The 14,520-nt window shown below is 40.2% G+C and overlaps 2 protein-coding genes and 1 long non-coding RNA gene across 3 annotated transcripts; all 3 read left to right on the forward strand.

Annotated features, from left to right (window-relative positions):
• Window positions 1–2,748: 2,748 nt before the first annotated feature.
• On the forward strand, window positions 2,749–8,846 carry LOC137913942 (granulocyte colony-stimulating factor receptor-like). The gene is made up of 15 exons (XM_068757565.1): window positions 2,749–2,812; window positions 2,914–3,213; window positions 3,742–3,874; window positions 4,005–4,171; window positions 4,604–4,773; window positions 4,914–5,049; window positions 5,335–5,417; window positions 5,537–5,744; window positions 5,846–6,034; window positions 6,456–6,557; window positions 6,792–6,938; window positions 7,019–7,159; window positions 7,264–7,360; window positions 7,445–7,523; window positions 8,174–8,846. Exons 1-15 carry the CDS (start codon window positions 2,749–2,751, stop codon window positions 8,639–8,641), a joined length of 2,484 nt encoding a protein of 827 aa, XP_068613666.1. The 3' UTR covers window positions 8,642–8,846.
• Window positions 8,847–9,254: 408 nt separating this feature from the next.
• Window positions 9,255–11,847, forward strand: LOC137913946 (small ribosomal subunit protein uS15m-like). Its single transcript, XM_068757568.1, has 8 exons — window positions 9,255–9,479; window positions 10,008–10,079; window positions 10,162–10,237; window positions 10,357–10,405; window positions 10,629–10,713; window positions 10,808–10,866; window positions 11,262–11,453; window positions 11,633–11,847. Exons 1-8 carry the CDS (start codon window positions 9,341–9,343, stop codon window positions 11,729–11,731), a joined length of 771 nt encoding a protein of 256 aa, XP_068613669.1. The 5' UTR covers window positions 9,255–9,340; the 3' UTR covers window positions 11,732–11,847.
• Window positions 11,848–13,672: 1,825 nt separating this feature from the next.
• On the forward strand, window positions 13,673–14,275 carry LOC137913947 (uncharacterized). The gene is made up of 2 exons (XR_011106400.1): window positions 13,673–13,806; window positions 13,928–14,275. It is a non-coding gene; the product is annotated as an uncharacterized lncRNA (long non-coding RNA).
• The last annotated feature ends 245 nt before the right edge of the window (window positions 14,276–14,520 follow it).

The following is a 14,520-nucleotide window of genomic DNA, read 5'->3' on the forward strand; positions in this document are numbered from 1 at the left end:
ATTCAAAATAAGGATGTTGCTGCTGCTGCTGCTTCTGCTGCTTGGCACACACATCTGTCCTCCCATCTAATCCTCTTTGAGCCAGACCGTTTCATCTACCGCGGTCAGGGCTGATGAGAGCCTCTCGTCTTTCTGGGTCCACAAAGCTGCTGTCTGGTGAGTGGCAAGCGTCTCTGATGGCTTTCCTTTATCTTCACAGCGATCTTCAAGCGATTTGCTCGTCGTTTCATTTCGATACTTGTGCCAGATTGAAAAGGCAAACTTCACAAAACTTGTTTCAGAGTGACACAGGTTCATCCTAATCCAACTCACAGACTGCTCTGCATCATTTTTGTTTAAAATGCTCCCTTCATCTGATTTTATTGGTACTTGTGCCATTTATCATCTTTAGGATAAAGATTTTGAAAGCCAAGAGACTTTAATGGTTAATTAAAGCATATAAAAGTCTAACTTCTGAAAGAGTTTTAATTTAAGAGCACATGCAGAGCCCTTTTTATCATTGGTTCTTTTTTTTTTTTTGGCCAAACTTTCATTATATGAGAGTTGTTATTTGCTCCTTCGTAATTGTGGCATTCATCCAAATGGTGAAACTGTCACCGTGGGAGTAGCGTTAGCATCACCCATTTAAATAGAGGATGTGAAACAGATTGCTTTTCTCCTTTTTTCGCTTTATGGAGTTTTACAACTGCTGACACAGACGGTCGCTATGTCTGCCCCTTAAGGACTTGTTGACTTGAAAACACGACGACAGTTAAACACTTAGCGTGAGACATAGGATCAAAAAGGGGAAACGGTGGCAAGTTTACCATTGTACCCTGTGTTGAGGATATTGCCAAATCCTGAAAGTGGGCTTTCATAACCCACAACAGCAATGGACAAGGAAACACACGGCGGTAAAAGCTCACCCAGACACACAAATGACAGCAAATAACGTGTTTTCGCTGAAACATTCAGAACGTAATTGTCAGAACATACAGAACACAGTAGGTCTTATTTCCTTCATAAATGAAATTCACATTTTAAGTTTAACAAATGTGTTCTTCGAACATATATATATATAAAAGAAAAACATTAATAGCATCAATCCTTCTCTTTCTGCTTTTGGCCAGATTCGTAGGCTTTTCAGTAGCGAGCAGACATTTTTGTAAAGAAAGCTGGAGGTAAAATTAAAGCCTTTATGTACACAGCTGATAAGAAATGGAGCAATTCCTCACACATAGCTTTAACAGAGACTTCGACATAAATTAGCTCATTGTCAGCAACCCGGCTGTGAGTCTGAGTGATAGTCACAAATTATTAACATTCCTCCTGTTATGAAGTTGCTTGAAAACAGTCCAGACATAAGATTCTTGTATTTAATTAAATTCATTTTTATTTCTATAGTGCCAGATCATAACAGAAAGTCATCTCAAGGCACTTTACAGGTGTAGCAGGGAAAGACCTGCAGGGAAAGATAGAACCCAACTTGACCCACAAGACCAAGCACTTTGGCGACAAGGGAAAAAACGTCCTATTAGCAGGCAGAAACCTTGGACAGAACCTAGGCGCTGATTATAAAAACATAGACAATTGCATCATGTTTTATATCCTTCAGTTTCTCAGCAAGCAGACCAAGACAGTGTTACAAGATGGATAATGTCTCAATGCTGTGGTCTCAGATACTGGTTCCATGTACGTATGTTGTACTTGTGCGTATATGTCTTGGTGTCTTCACACGCATGTGTCCAAGGGAACTTGTCTGTGAAATTTGTCTCAATGGTTCCCTTCTTTTATCCAATAAGACAAACTAAAAGGGAACTGATTAATCTTAAAAACAGAATGTCTGTAGACTGCATGTAATTCTAAAGGTGATACGAGCAGGACAGCTATTTAATGTCCATTATTAATGGAGCTAATGTTTCAGTCATGGATTTACAGTAGCAAATGCTTCATCTTTTCTTCCGTGCAGCACAGAGTGACAGAAATGCTATGAGAGCACACCTGAGCCTTCTTCCTGTTGCTTTGTGAGCCAGAAGATCCCTGGTTGAGTAACGGTGCGTATTTGCAAGCAATCATTAAAAATCATTTGCATAACAACTATGTTTGCTATTTGAGCCCCTAACTGAATTTAGGAATCAGTTTGTTGACTCAGTGTTAGAAGCCCAATATGCTGGAGAAGTGCTCCCATCTGCCCAGTTTACAAGCTCTTCTGCTCAATATACATGATCGATCAGCAGTGGAGTGCATGCCCGTCGACCTCCTAACAGCTGGCAATTACAGCCTTTCTGTCTGTTCGGAGAAGTTTCATCTTCCTAGTAGAAAAGGAGATTGAGCAGAGGATGTGTGCCGTCAGCATATACCTATTAATTTCTACTACGGCGAACCCAGATTTCATTCTCCAGCAGCGTGCAAACCTTTAAGCGCCACATTACTTGTGTATTTACGCTGCACAAATGTTGACCCGACTGTCATGGATTTTGAAATTCTGCAGTGTGTCATGGTGTCAGGATGTTTGTCATGCGCTCTGCAAACACCTCACACAGACAGCAAGGCAGATCTCTCTCTCAGTGGATACACTCACACGCAATGAGTTGAAATTAAAATGTTGTGCATTGTAGAGATCACATCAGATCCGCCGCACCGCAACAGCGCTTGAAACGCGTGGTTCAGGAGGAAGAACGACCCACATGCTCTCTTGATGGACTGTGATTGCGATTGCAATTTAAGAACAATGTATTTCATTTTCCCGTCTGACAGGTTTTTTGCATCATGAAGTCAACGTGGCTGTCAGTGATTGTTATGCTGGTGCCATTTTTGAATGGAGCCAGAAATGGTGCGTTCTGCCCTCCGGATGAAATTGCAAATCTAAATGTAAATGCGTTAACAGCATAGTAAGCCTTAGTAAGCCTTTATTACATTATCACTCATTTTCAGATAATTACATGCCGCCGTGCGCCAACATCCAAACGGCCAGATTGGTGGTGCCTATGGGATCGCCTGTGACAGCCACTTGTGTCATCAGCGACGACTGTCCCCTGGTCATTGAAGAGATTGTTCGTATCGAGTGGCATCTGGACAATAATTTGCTCCCCATCAGCAGCTACGTGGCCGGAGCGAGCAGCAGGGTTTCAGAGGTTGTTATACCCAGCTTCAATCACACCAGAGCATTCCTCGCCTGCTGCGTCCAGGCCTCTCCTGCTCAAGTGGTCAAAGGAGTAGAGATCAGAGCTGGATGTGAGAAACATTTCAAACATTTCTTGCTTAATCAGCAAGTCAAAGTTATTCCAGACTGCAGTGGTTCGTCACCAAATCGTATTGACCTAACTGTAACCGGGGCCTTCTGTGTGGAGTTTAACTGTTCTCCTGACTGAATGAGTTTTAAATTTGAATGTGAAATTATTTAATAAAACTTACAGAGAAAACCAACAAGACAAATAAAACGGTTCATTTCTATTACATGTCCAGAATTGCTATTGTCCACCCATCTAAGAAATGTGCACGAATTAATGGATAAATGACTTTTAAAGCAGAAGCAGCAAAGATTTTATTAGAAGATGAAGAAAAAAATGCAAGGTTTTATTTTGGCACCCTCTCAAAAGGCCTTTGTCCAAATGTCATGTCACTATTGAGGATGCCACAATTCAAATGCAGATTTCAGCTATATGCCTATTCCTTAGTAACACAGATCCCATTAAATGTGTGGATAAAGAGAACTATCTTTAACTCAATAATAAAATGCCTTTTCACTTTTACGTCTTTTAGATCTGCCAGAAGCGCCACAAAACCTCAGCTGTCAGACAAACCTCACAAACCCCAACACCATGGCCTGTGTCTGGGACCCTGGGGAGCAGGAGACCTATCTGCTCACAAAGTACACGCTCCATACCAAGATATGGTAATCTTCTACTGTTAAATACCGTCATCCAGTGAAGCAGTCATTTGAAAGTGAATGTCATGTGTGGTGCCAGAAGTATCAATTCCAGTATATGCAACTGTTTTCAAATAGTACAATGACCTCATTTCAGGGAACTCCGTAAGAACCACACGTACGCAGTGCTACCAGGAGTCCACCGCTACACCATCCCACGCCCGGACTTTGTACTATTCTCCAAAATGGACATATATGTAAGGGCAGTGAATGAACTTGGAGAAGCAACTTCGGTTCCAATCATTGTGGAGCCCATCAGTAAAGGTTTGAAACAAACAAAACATGCATTTGTTGATGCTCTTTTCGATTTTAAGTTTGATAGATGAGCCTTGATGTCATCTTTACTTACAATTCAAATGATAATAATGAGTTAATGAAGATTATATTGACATACTTTGTTTGCCAGTTTGCAAGATGCAACTGTGATTTCTCGCTTTTGTGTGTTTTAGTATAACATGAATATGTACAAATACAGTATAACATATAATTAGTTATAAGCCATCATATTTGTTTGGATTAGACAATGGTGTTCCAACTTGAGAAAGTGGTTCACTATATTATTATTTTTTATTTTCTTTGTGAAATCCACCAGTAAACATTAGCGGCACAAACTGATATTAAATCTGATGCAGTTCTTTCAGTTTTCAAAAGCAAGTACCGGCATGTCAAATTAACGTCAGGGTCGTCTTTCCTCAGCTAAGTTTGACCCACCAATGATTCTGAAGGTCGAAGCCGCGCCTCGCCGGTTTGGCTGCCTGGAACTGAGCTGGAGCTTGCCTCAGCACCTGTTCTGGGTCAGTAACAGGTACCTGAATGCGGAAGCCCGCCAGAAAACACCCAACAGCAGCCAGTGGACGAAGCAACCAGTGAGTACAATTTATTGCAGTGTGAATTTTGTCTGAGTTGATTGGCTTTTGATTAGGCTAAAAAACCATCAAGAAATGTTGTGTGACAGGAGTCGTGTGTGTGTGTGTGTAATGTGTCTTTCCTCTGTTATGTATATTAGATCCTGCCAACCAAACCCGCGAACCTGTGTAACCTCCTCAATGGAACCCAATATGTCACCCAGATTAGAGTCAGATACAAGCAGAGCCCTTGGAGTGAATGGAGCAGCATCCAGTCTGGAGTCACCTTGGAGAGCGGTGGGACTTTGACCAATTCAGAGTGACGCAATCAGTCACCCTAACATTTTCCAGTCTATTGCCTTTTCTTCAATTTTCTGGTCTTTTCAATAAATACTGTCATGTTCTACGTCTCCCACTGCTTTGCACCAACAGCACAAGCTGAGTTGATGTATTGAGTTCTGCTGCACACTCTGGCAGCGAATCTAGAGACTTGTCTTGTGTGGAACATTTTTAGTATTTAAAGAGTGAGAAATGCAGAGTTTTGATGAGCTGCTAACCTGACAGCCATCACTTTCTTTTTAGCTCCCACTGGACGCCTAGACTGGTGGATGAAGGTATCGAGGGATCAAATGCACAAACAACACAGCATAAAATTGTTTTGGAAGGTACAAACATTACACACACACGACACACCCATCAAAAACCCATGTATTTCCTGTCATGCTCCGGATGACTGTGTGAGGTTTGCTTTTAAATATTTTTTCTGCTTTTTTTTTCTTTGTAGCCATCAAAACGATTTTGTGCCAACGGCCAAAATGTGTCATACGTTGTATCGGATCAAAAAATGCTGGGTGGAAAGGCAAATTTGTGCTCTACAAAGGGGAATTGCTGTACTTTCCAGCTTCCCAGGAGCGTAAAGAAAGTGCATCTGAGGGCTGTAAATGCAGCGGGGAAATCCGCCCCCACTGAATGCCACATTTACCCACCAAAAGGTAAAATTGACAACCTTAGATCTGCTTAAACTGCCTCCAGAATAACTATGTTTAATGTGTGTGTGTGTGTGTGTGTGTGTGTGTGTGTGTTGTGTCTGTAGGCCGTTTAGTGCTTTCAGATGTCTCTGTCGATCCACAAGAGGACAGATCCCTACTGGTGCAGTGGAGAACGGTGCTTTCTTCTAGTCCCGTTGATTTTGTCGTGGACTGGAGACCCGTGTTGAATAAAGAACTGTCTCTTTCCCAGTTTGAAATAGTCAACAGGAACCAGACAAGTCTTGTTATAAAAGGTGCATATTATGTTTTTTGTCTTGCAGCTCAATTTCCTCATTTCGCTCATCTTATATTCTGGATGTCTTGTGAAGATTCTCAATCGTCCAGGTCACGGTAGATCTCTGTGTTGAATAAAGTCAAACTGGACTTGTGGGAAAAGGGATTCCATCTCTCATCCAAGAGGTTCTTCAGTTCTACTAAGGTTCTCCTGAAAAAGCTCTCGGATGAGAGGGGAAAGTCGCCAAGCTTTTCCTACAAGTGCAGTAGACTTTATTTGACATAGAGATCCACCTTTTATGCAGTTTTCCTCATCCGACTCTCATCCTCTACCTCCTATCTTATGCAAGTTCTTCTTTTTCTTACGGATGGCACGCCTCTCATCACCGTTAAGAGCTTGGGGGTGCTGATACATTCTAACCTCTTCACTCTCATCAATAGGCAGCTTTGAGCCCTACGAGCCCTATGACATCTCTGTGTATCCGAGGTTTAAGGATGGGCTAGGCCATCATCAGACTGTTACTTCTTACTGGAGACAAAAGGGTAAGTCACCAAACGCACGGAGGGGATTACACAAAGAGCAGACATAAGTGTGGGAGTTGGGTTGCACAAATGGAAAAAGAGTTTGCCTTGAGTAATAAGGGAAATATTCTGCACAGATTGTCAGAAACAACTCATATATAGTGAAACAATGCCCTCTTGAGGATAAAAATGTGCAATTATTTTGATTGATTGACTTCAAATCATAACACGTAAATTGATATTTGCTTTTTAAAGCTCCATCCATTGTTCCAAAAATACAAATTAAGAAGACTTGGCAGTCACGTATTGAGCTTACCTGGGATGAAATCCCATTGAACCAAAGGAATGGAATCATCCAGGGCTATAAGATTTTCTACTGGAACCAGACTGGACCCGTTAAAGGTAGGGTAAAGACCATACTTTCACTACTTTTAAAGATGTGTCTGTTCTTGATCTAATCTGGTTTATGAATTCTCCCTCAGTTGAGAATGTTGACCCAGAAAACAGGAGGGTGGTACTCAAAGACCTCAAAAATGAGCCTCTGTATGAAGCTTTCATGATGGTTAGCACGTCTGGTGGAAGCCTGAATGGGTCGAGAATTCATTTTGAAATCCAGGCCTTTGGTTGGTATCATTGCTTGATTTTCTAAAGACGTGACAGGGATCACAAAGTTGGGTGAATGCACTGTAAATCTTTCATTCCAAATTTGTGTTTCTCTCTCTCTCAGATGCTGTTACTGTTGTGATCATTGTGATTTCGTTTGGGGTTGGGCTGGCATTCTTACTCATCCTCATGGTCTTGATTTGTTTTTCCAACCACAGAAGGTGAGATCATTGCCACACCTTATTTTGTGAAGCTGTGATGATGTTTATCCTTAAACCTTTCTTTGCTGTGTTTTTTCTTTTCAGGTTTAAAGGCAACTTCTGGCCAGTTGTTCCAGATCCGGCGAATAGTAGCATCAAGAGTTGGACAACCGATTCAACACAGGTGCGAGAAATGTACCTGTGCAAATGGTTTTATATGATAATCTCCATTAGGTTAAAGCAGAAAAATCAACTGGCTATGTACAAAGAGATGTGAAACACAATCATTCACAATTATCAGCTCAAGTAGAATTTAAGCAAATGCTGCAGTTTATCTGGCACATTTTGTCGTTTTTCAGATTATTGTTTTGGCATCACTTTGGCTTTTCTCATGTGGCCTCTGTTCTCACCTCAAAATAACTGCAGTAGGCAGCTGTTTCCAGCAAAAGGGCTTTGGTAACGACCTTCCCTACCAAACAACAAAGATTGTTAAACACACAATGTACATTATTGTCTCTCTAAGTGTTCCTTTGTCATATATCGTATGTTTTTGGTCACCAGGTAGCTGCTTTTTTATATTTAACTCACCTTGGGAAACATGCAAAACTTTTTAAATTATGTATAATGTTATTCTATGTTTACAAGACTCATACAGGAGGAACATTTTAATATTACAAATGCTTATTTGAGATATCAGTGCCTTGTTTAGAGTTTGTTCTACTGCCCCCACATGGTCATAATATATATATATATTAATGGTGCTTTAACTGCCATACACTTTACAATAAATGTAAAAGCTTAAAAATGTAAAATGTATTTCTTTTTCTGTTGCAGGATAACTACCTTGCCTCAGACAGTAAGGAACCCAATCCTATTTACCTGTCTCACCTCAGCTTCTTGGATCTCCCTGTGAAAGCAAGTAAAAAGGAGGATGACTCATGGTTAAGCAGTGGGGAGGAAATGAATGACCTCGGAGAGTCCATTTGTGGCTCGCCATTCATCCCTGAATACTCTGGTTCAAACAGCGGCTCTGTTCCATACGCTACTGTGATCTTCTCTGATCCGCGCCCCATAGTTAAAGCGCCTTGTGTCTACCTGCGCTCTGAGTCCAAACAGCCCCTCCTGGAGACCGAGGAATCTTTCAGTCCAAGGAGCTACCAAAATATGGAAACAGATAGGATGCCGGTGGAGCAATGTTTTTTTGGACCGTGCCACGATTGTGTATCTGAAGAGGCAGAAGACCCAGATATTCTGTGGAATGACTTTCCTTTTCTAAGAGCATTAGCCATGAATGATTTGTAAAATGAGTAAAATTTAACTGGTGATTACAAGCGTGATCACTTTATAAGGTGTTTATGTATATGAGTTTGTATAATGAGTTGATGGACATAAACTGATCCATCATATCACATAGCTGTAAATGTATGCTACATTAAATCCTAAAATCTCTTTGATATCTAATGATTATGATGTTCATATTTTGTTTGAATTACATTGTAAGTTTGTTACCTTAATCACAAAATAAACTTTTTGTTATTGAAAGAAACGTAAATGTCATTGATATGATGTTGTAAGTGAACTTCTCAAAAATAACGAAAAATTAAAAATAATGACAAGGGAACAAACCGTTTAAACAGTATTTTAATGAAAAAGAAACATTGCATTAATAACTATCAATTACCAACTCATTATTTATCCTATGCTTGACCTCGTGGTCATTTTTTAATTTTTTTTACAAATTCTTTAAAAATTATGATTCATCTATGATCTATGTAATAAATACGTTTTATTTAAAAAGCAGCAATGGAAGGAATACGTACTTTCTTTTTGCCCTTATCGATGTGTTCAGGGATCGTTAATACGAACTAGAAATTGTTTCTACCCATCTGCGCTCAGCTAGTGTGGTCTAGTCAAAATGGCGACCTTCGCCTAAGGGTCGTGTATGGATTACCTGTCACATTTCATGATTTATGTTCTGCGTTGTTAGCTATTCTGACTACCATGTTCTCAAGAGTAGCTCTAGAAACGATTCTGAAATCGTCGGCCGGTGTTTTCCGAGAAAGCGGGACCCTGTGCTCGTTTCCGTTAGCGAAACCGTGGACATGCAGCTCTTTATTGTCAGCACCGACAGTCCGCTGTGGTGAGTGTTAGCGACTGGAACGACCCGCGGATGTCTGGCAGACGAATGCTAAGAACATTTATGTATATTCTAATGCTACATAAACACAGCCATGTCACGTTGTCTTGGATGTTTATAGCACCGAGGCCTTGCCTGGCTGTTAGCATCTACCCATAACATTAGCCGTTCGCTAACACCAACGCCAGTGGGCACTGTTGATGTTCACGTTCTTCAACACGCTGCAAGATTGATTATCCAGATCTGGGTCACGCAATTATTTATTTCGAGAGGGAAAATATAAGCCTAAATGCAAATTATAAAATCAGGAATATTTTTGGTGAAATTCACAACCCCTTCGGATTTTATTGACATATACTCATTCTGATTGTAGCCTCATCCTCTCAGTCCCAATACTCTCCAACCTGAAGGGCTGGTACACCAGTGTGCTAGACAGATTATATGATTAGAGCTTTTTTTTGGCCCTTTGTTCTCGCCATCATTTAGTGCAATTGCGACACATTTATAAATGCTCTTTTTCTTTCTCCTCAGTTGCAGGGTGCTTCGCTCTTCCACCACCTGTGAGATATTATGCTCGGTCTGCAACCATCAAAAAGACAACGGGTATACTGTCAGACTAATCTGTCACCTAATCATGAGTTGTCATATTTTAAATTCAGCTTTTCATTGAAATACTTTCTTTCAGATCATGTGAGCCAGCTCAGTGACATTACTCCAACAATGCTGAAGTTTGATTACGCAGCTGTACCCCTTGCTGAAACGTAATTATGCACTATACACTGTATCTTGTATGACATGAGAGAAAAATGCTATTTATTTTCACAATTTATGACAAGTCTGGAACCAACTACTCGTATAATCATCAGTTTTGTGTTCAAAGGACTGAGGATGTTGTCAGAAGACTTCTTTCTATGGAACTAGCGAATAATGTGAGTTCTTATAGTCCACCCATAGATCGCCTTGCCACTTTTTACACTGCTTTTCCTCCTACACTATTTTTAATATACCCCTACCAAAGGGGCAGTTTAAAGAGCTTTTTCACAATTTAGTATTATTTCACAGATGCTTTGTGAGGACTTCTAATTGTATTTTTTGAAAGGAAGATGGATGTTCATATTCCTGCATCTTAATAATCTGCGTTCACATCTCCAGAGTGAAAAGCTACATCTGAAAAGGGAACAGCTCATTGCAAAAGTCCAGAAGACCAAAAATGACCGCAGCTCATTGGAAGTCCGGGGTAAGTCGCTTCAGCTATGCACATAGTGTTTTCACTCAAATTCAGTACAAGATAGGTGCTAACCTGCTTTAACTTTGTCTTTTTTTTTTTACAGTGGCTATTTTGACGACAAAAATCCGAAACTACCAAGAGCACTTGCAAAAACATCACACGGTGAGCGAAGGGTGTGGAAATCTTTGATGGCTTGTTCTCTTGGTCATATAAAAAAAAAAGGTTCGCTATCTTGTTGAGGGTAGCTCCTTGCACTACTAGAAGCTTCACTCGTGAATGCATCTCTCCACATTTCCTCTTCGCCTTCCTCTGATGTGTAGCAGGCTTTTGCTGCAGGATATCCTGTGTACTCCCCCGCATGAAATTAGAACATGTGTAGTAACAGTTAATATAGGAAATTTCCATAATGCAAACTGCATTAAACATGTCTGTGAAAAACCGACACAGAACTGACCTGATCAGCGTGCACACTGGGTTTTAATTGTCCCAATTTATTTTCATTGGTGCCTGTTTGACTTTAATTTACAGTCCAGTTCTGTTATGCTATTCCATTCCAGGATAAATCAAACAAGAGGGGGATGCTCATGGCCATTGACCGAAGGAAAAAGCTTTTAAAGAGCCTTAGGTTGGTCGACTATGACGCCTTTGAGAAGGTGTGCGAGCAGCTGGGCATCACCTACACCTTCCCTCCTGAGTACCACAGAAGGGCAACTCGCCGGTGGCTGGCCAAGAAGGCTTTGTGCATTAAGGTATTAAAATGCATTCTGCATTTTTATTTTTTGATTTGTATGTTGATGTGCTAGAGATTTGTAACTAAGTATCTTAAAACATATATGACATTTTCAGTATGCGCTTGTAAACAAACTTTGCATGACCAATGCATAATAAGATGATGACTAATAATTTGACATGTGATGTCTCATTCCAGATATTCAAAGAAGTTCAGAAACAGAAAGCTGAGCAGAGGATGAAAGAAAGCTTAACCTTGAAAGATAAGGCAGCCTGTGCAGAAACTGAAAGTCAATAAACTACCGTGCTCTATATACGAAATATGGATATCTCAAGGGTTTTGTTTTCCCTCTTTCATGTGCTGCCATTATATAATTGGTGACAGAATAAAAATGATGGCAATAAAATATCTCAGAACGTTGTGATTTATTGTACTTTGTAAATTATTTGTACTGAGAGTACTGTAAAAAAGAAAAGCTAATTGCTTTAACTCCTGCAAAGTATTAACAGCAGTAGGGAACGTTTTGTAAAGTTTGGAGTTAGTGATTGTACTCATTTAAGTCTTGGGTGAATCTCTCAGTTCAAACTGCACTGATGATGCATTTTGGCTGATTAAATTGTTTTATCCGGATATGACATGATAAGGGACACCATGCATTTGCGTATGTTCTATAAAGGCACTGTAAGATTCTAACAACTTTGAATTCTCTAAATTAAGGTGATCGATGTAGATTTGGAAATGAATCATTTAAAACAAATCCACATTTCAGTAAATACAAAGTTGGTAAGGAAATGCAGCGCTGGACTCTTCAACAGATGCAGAAGAGGGATTCTGAAGAAGAGTCCCGAATGTTGTGCATGCGTGAATATTTCTACTCGGCATCGTTTGACGCTTTCTCATCTAGCACAGCTACAGAGTGACGTTGGTGGCGGTTAGTTAATTGTGGGTTTGTTACAATGGTGACGACATCTTTGACCTCAGAAACAGCAGTGTTGACAAACCAGACTTGTGCAGCACAAACTTGTCACAACTTCCTGTGTGGTGAGCGCTTGCGAGATTGATGTATTTTCACATTGACATTCTCTTTTGGTGAGTGTTGCACCTTTTTTTTAGCCATTACAGTCTAGCAAATAATCTCACTTTTAATTATATTTGCAGTCCCCTCCAGTTCATAATGACGTGATTGGAACACAGCGTGGTGTGTTCATGCACTGCCCACTATTCCCTGAGAAAGAATGTTTAGGGAAATTCAAACAGTTTATTTAAAATATGTGTCCATATCAATATCATTTCTCCTCCAATGGCTTTCTTTTTGGTTATTATACTTAATCACCAGAAAAACACAATTCATTTTCAATTGGTCTGTCAAATTTAAATGAAAAGACAAAAGCTTGACTGAAATTTGCCAAATTATGTTTTACTGTGCATGAGTCCGTGCTGTATGCTTATTTAGGATTATTTTGGAATTTGTTGAGGTCAATGTTTGAACCAATCTGTCGTGCAAAACCATACAATGTGCGTAAAATATGCTTCAACACTAGGGGGCATGTACTTTCAAGCATCTCTTGCTGGTGGTGTGAAAGTAGGTACGCCTTCCTCATTTCCTGAAACGAGTCACACTGGTTGTGCTATATATATAACGTAACGATTATCGGAACCCACCATACAGGGAGCGGTGGAGGACTGGCACGGGTAAGCTTTTAATGATTGAACACAAATATTGTGTGTGTGTGTGTTTCCAATTGTAAGTATTTCACATTTCACCTGGTAGATGAAGTCTACTAATACTAATAATAATGGCATAACAGTGAATTTAAGATGAGACTTTGGAGGCAGGATTTGGAGCCCTCCATCCAATCAGACGTTTTCTTGTCCAGTCTGTCGAAGCATCCCTGACAGAAAGCAAAGTATGAGCAGTACTATATTAAAAGTGATTTGTTAAGTTGCCATTTTATCACAGGGCGGTTAAATCTTGTAGCATGATCACTGATGGCTGAATGTCTTCTTAAGCAGGTAGCTGCTAAAACAACAACCAGAGCAAAGCAATCCAAAATGTCAGTGATCACCCATCAACCAGGCCCGAACAATTATGGAACAAATGTCCAAAGAGGAGAATGGAGCACTAACCTCTGTGCCTGCACCAAGGACATGTTTGTCTGTGAGTGTCATTCCAGATGAATACAATTACACAGACACACGGGCTTACTTTAATGTTTCTCTTTCACACATCCTCTGTTGTGTAGGTTGCCTTGGAATGTTCTGTCCGTGTGCACTCGCCTGCTACACGCCGAAGAAGTATGGAGAAAACTGCTGCTTGGGAATGCTTCCAGGAGGATTAACTGCCCTGAGGACTCATATGAGACTGACCTATGGTATAGATGTCAGTCAAATGTTTATCATTACATTTTCATGTCACATAAAACACGGACAAGCTGTAAGACAAATTTCATAATCATAATAGAACTGAACAACCTCCCTCTCTTTCTATCGCAGGGTACAGTGACAAACGATGCTGTGCTGATGCTATTCTGCGGCTATTGTGAGGCTTGCAGGATGGCCCGAGAAATCCGTATCAGAAATGGAATAGTTTCATCGTAACTAAAGGATTTGGACATTGATACCCAGCTTTTTTATGACGACTAATTGTCCGAGTGTCCGATTTAGTGTCTTAAAAGTAATTTTTTAATGGTAGCCTTGTACTTTATGTAGCAGAGTGGCGGAATATTATAGCCCACTGATCTACATGGCTCTAAATAGAATGCGTTGATCATTAATTCAGAACCATAATAACTAAATTTAAGAATTTAAGAACAATTTTCAATAAAGAAATTAACAATTTAATGTTGTTTTTGTTGTTTTTACTGTTCTTAAATGTCAGATAGTAGTAATTTAAAGCTCCAGTGTATACGCTTAAATGGCATCTGTCGGTAATGTTGCAGACAGCTTAACCGAATGACGTCGTACCTCACGTAAATTATGTTTACGTCAAACAAATGTCGTCACAGATAACCGGAGCTCTGATTGGCTGCTTAGTTCGTGGCCAGGCAACCAGAGGAGGCGTGACCAAACACAGCAACGTCGTCAAT

This window comes from Brachionichthys hirsutus, unplaced genomic scaffold (genome assembly GCF_040956055.1).
Source record: "Brachionichthys hirsutus isolate HB-005 unplaced genomic scaffold, CSIRO-AGI_Bhir_v1 contig_762, whole genome shotgun sequence".
Lineage (NCBI taxonomy): Eukaryota > Metazoa > Chordata > Actinopteri > Lophiiformes > Brachionichthyidae > Brachionichthys > Brachionichthys hirsutus.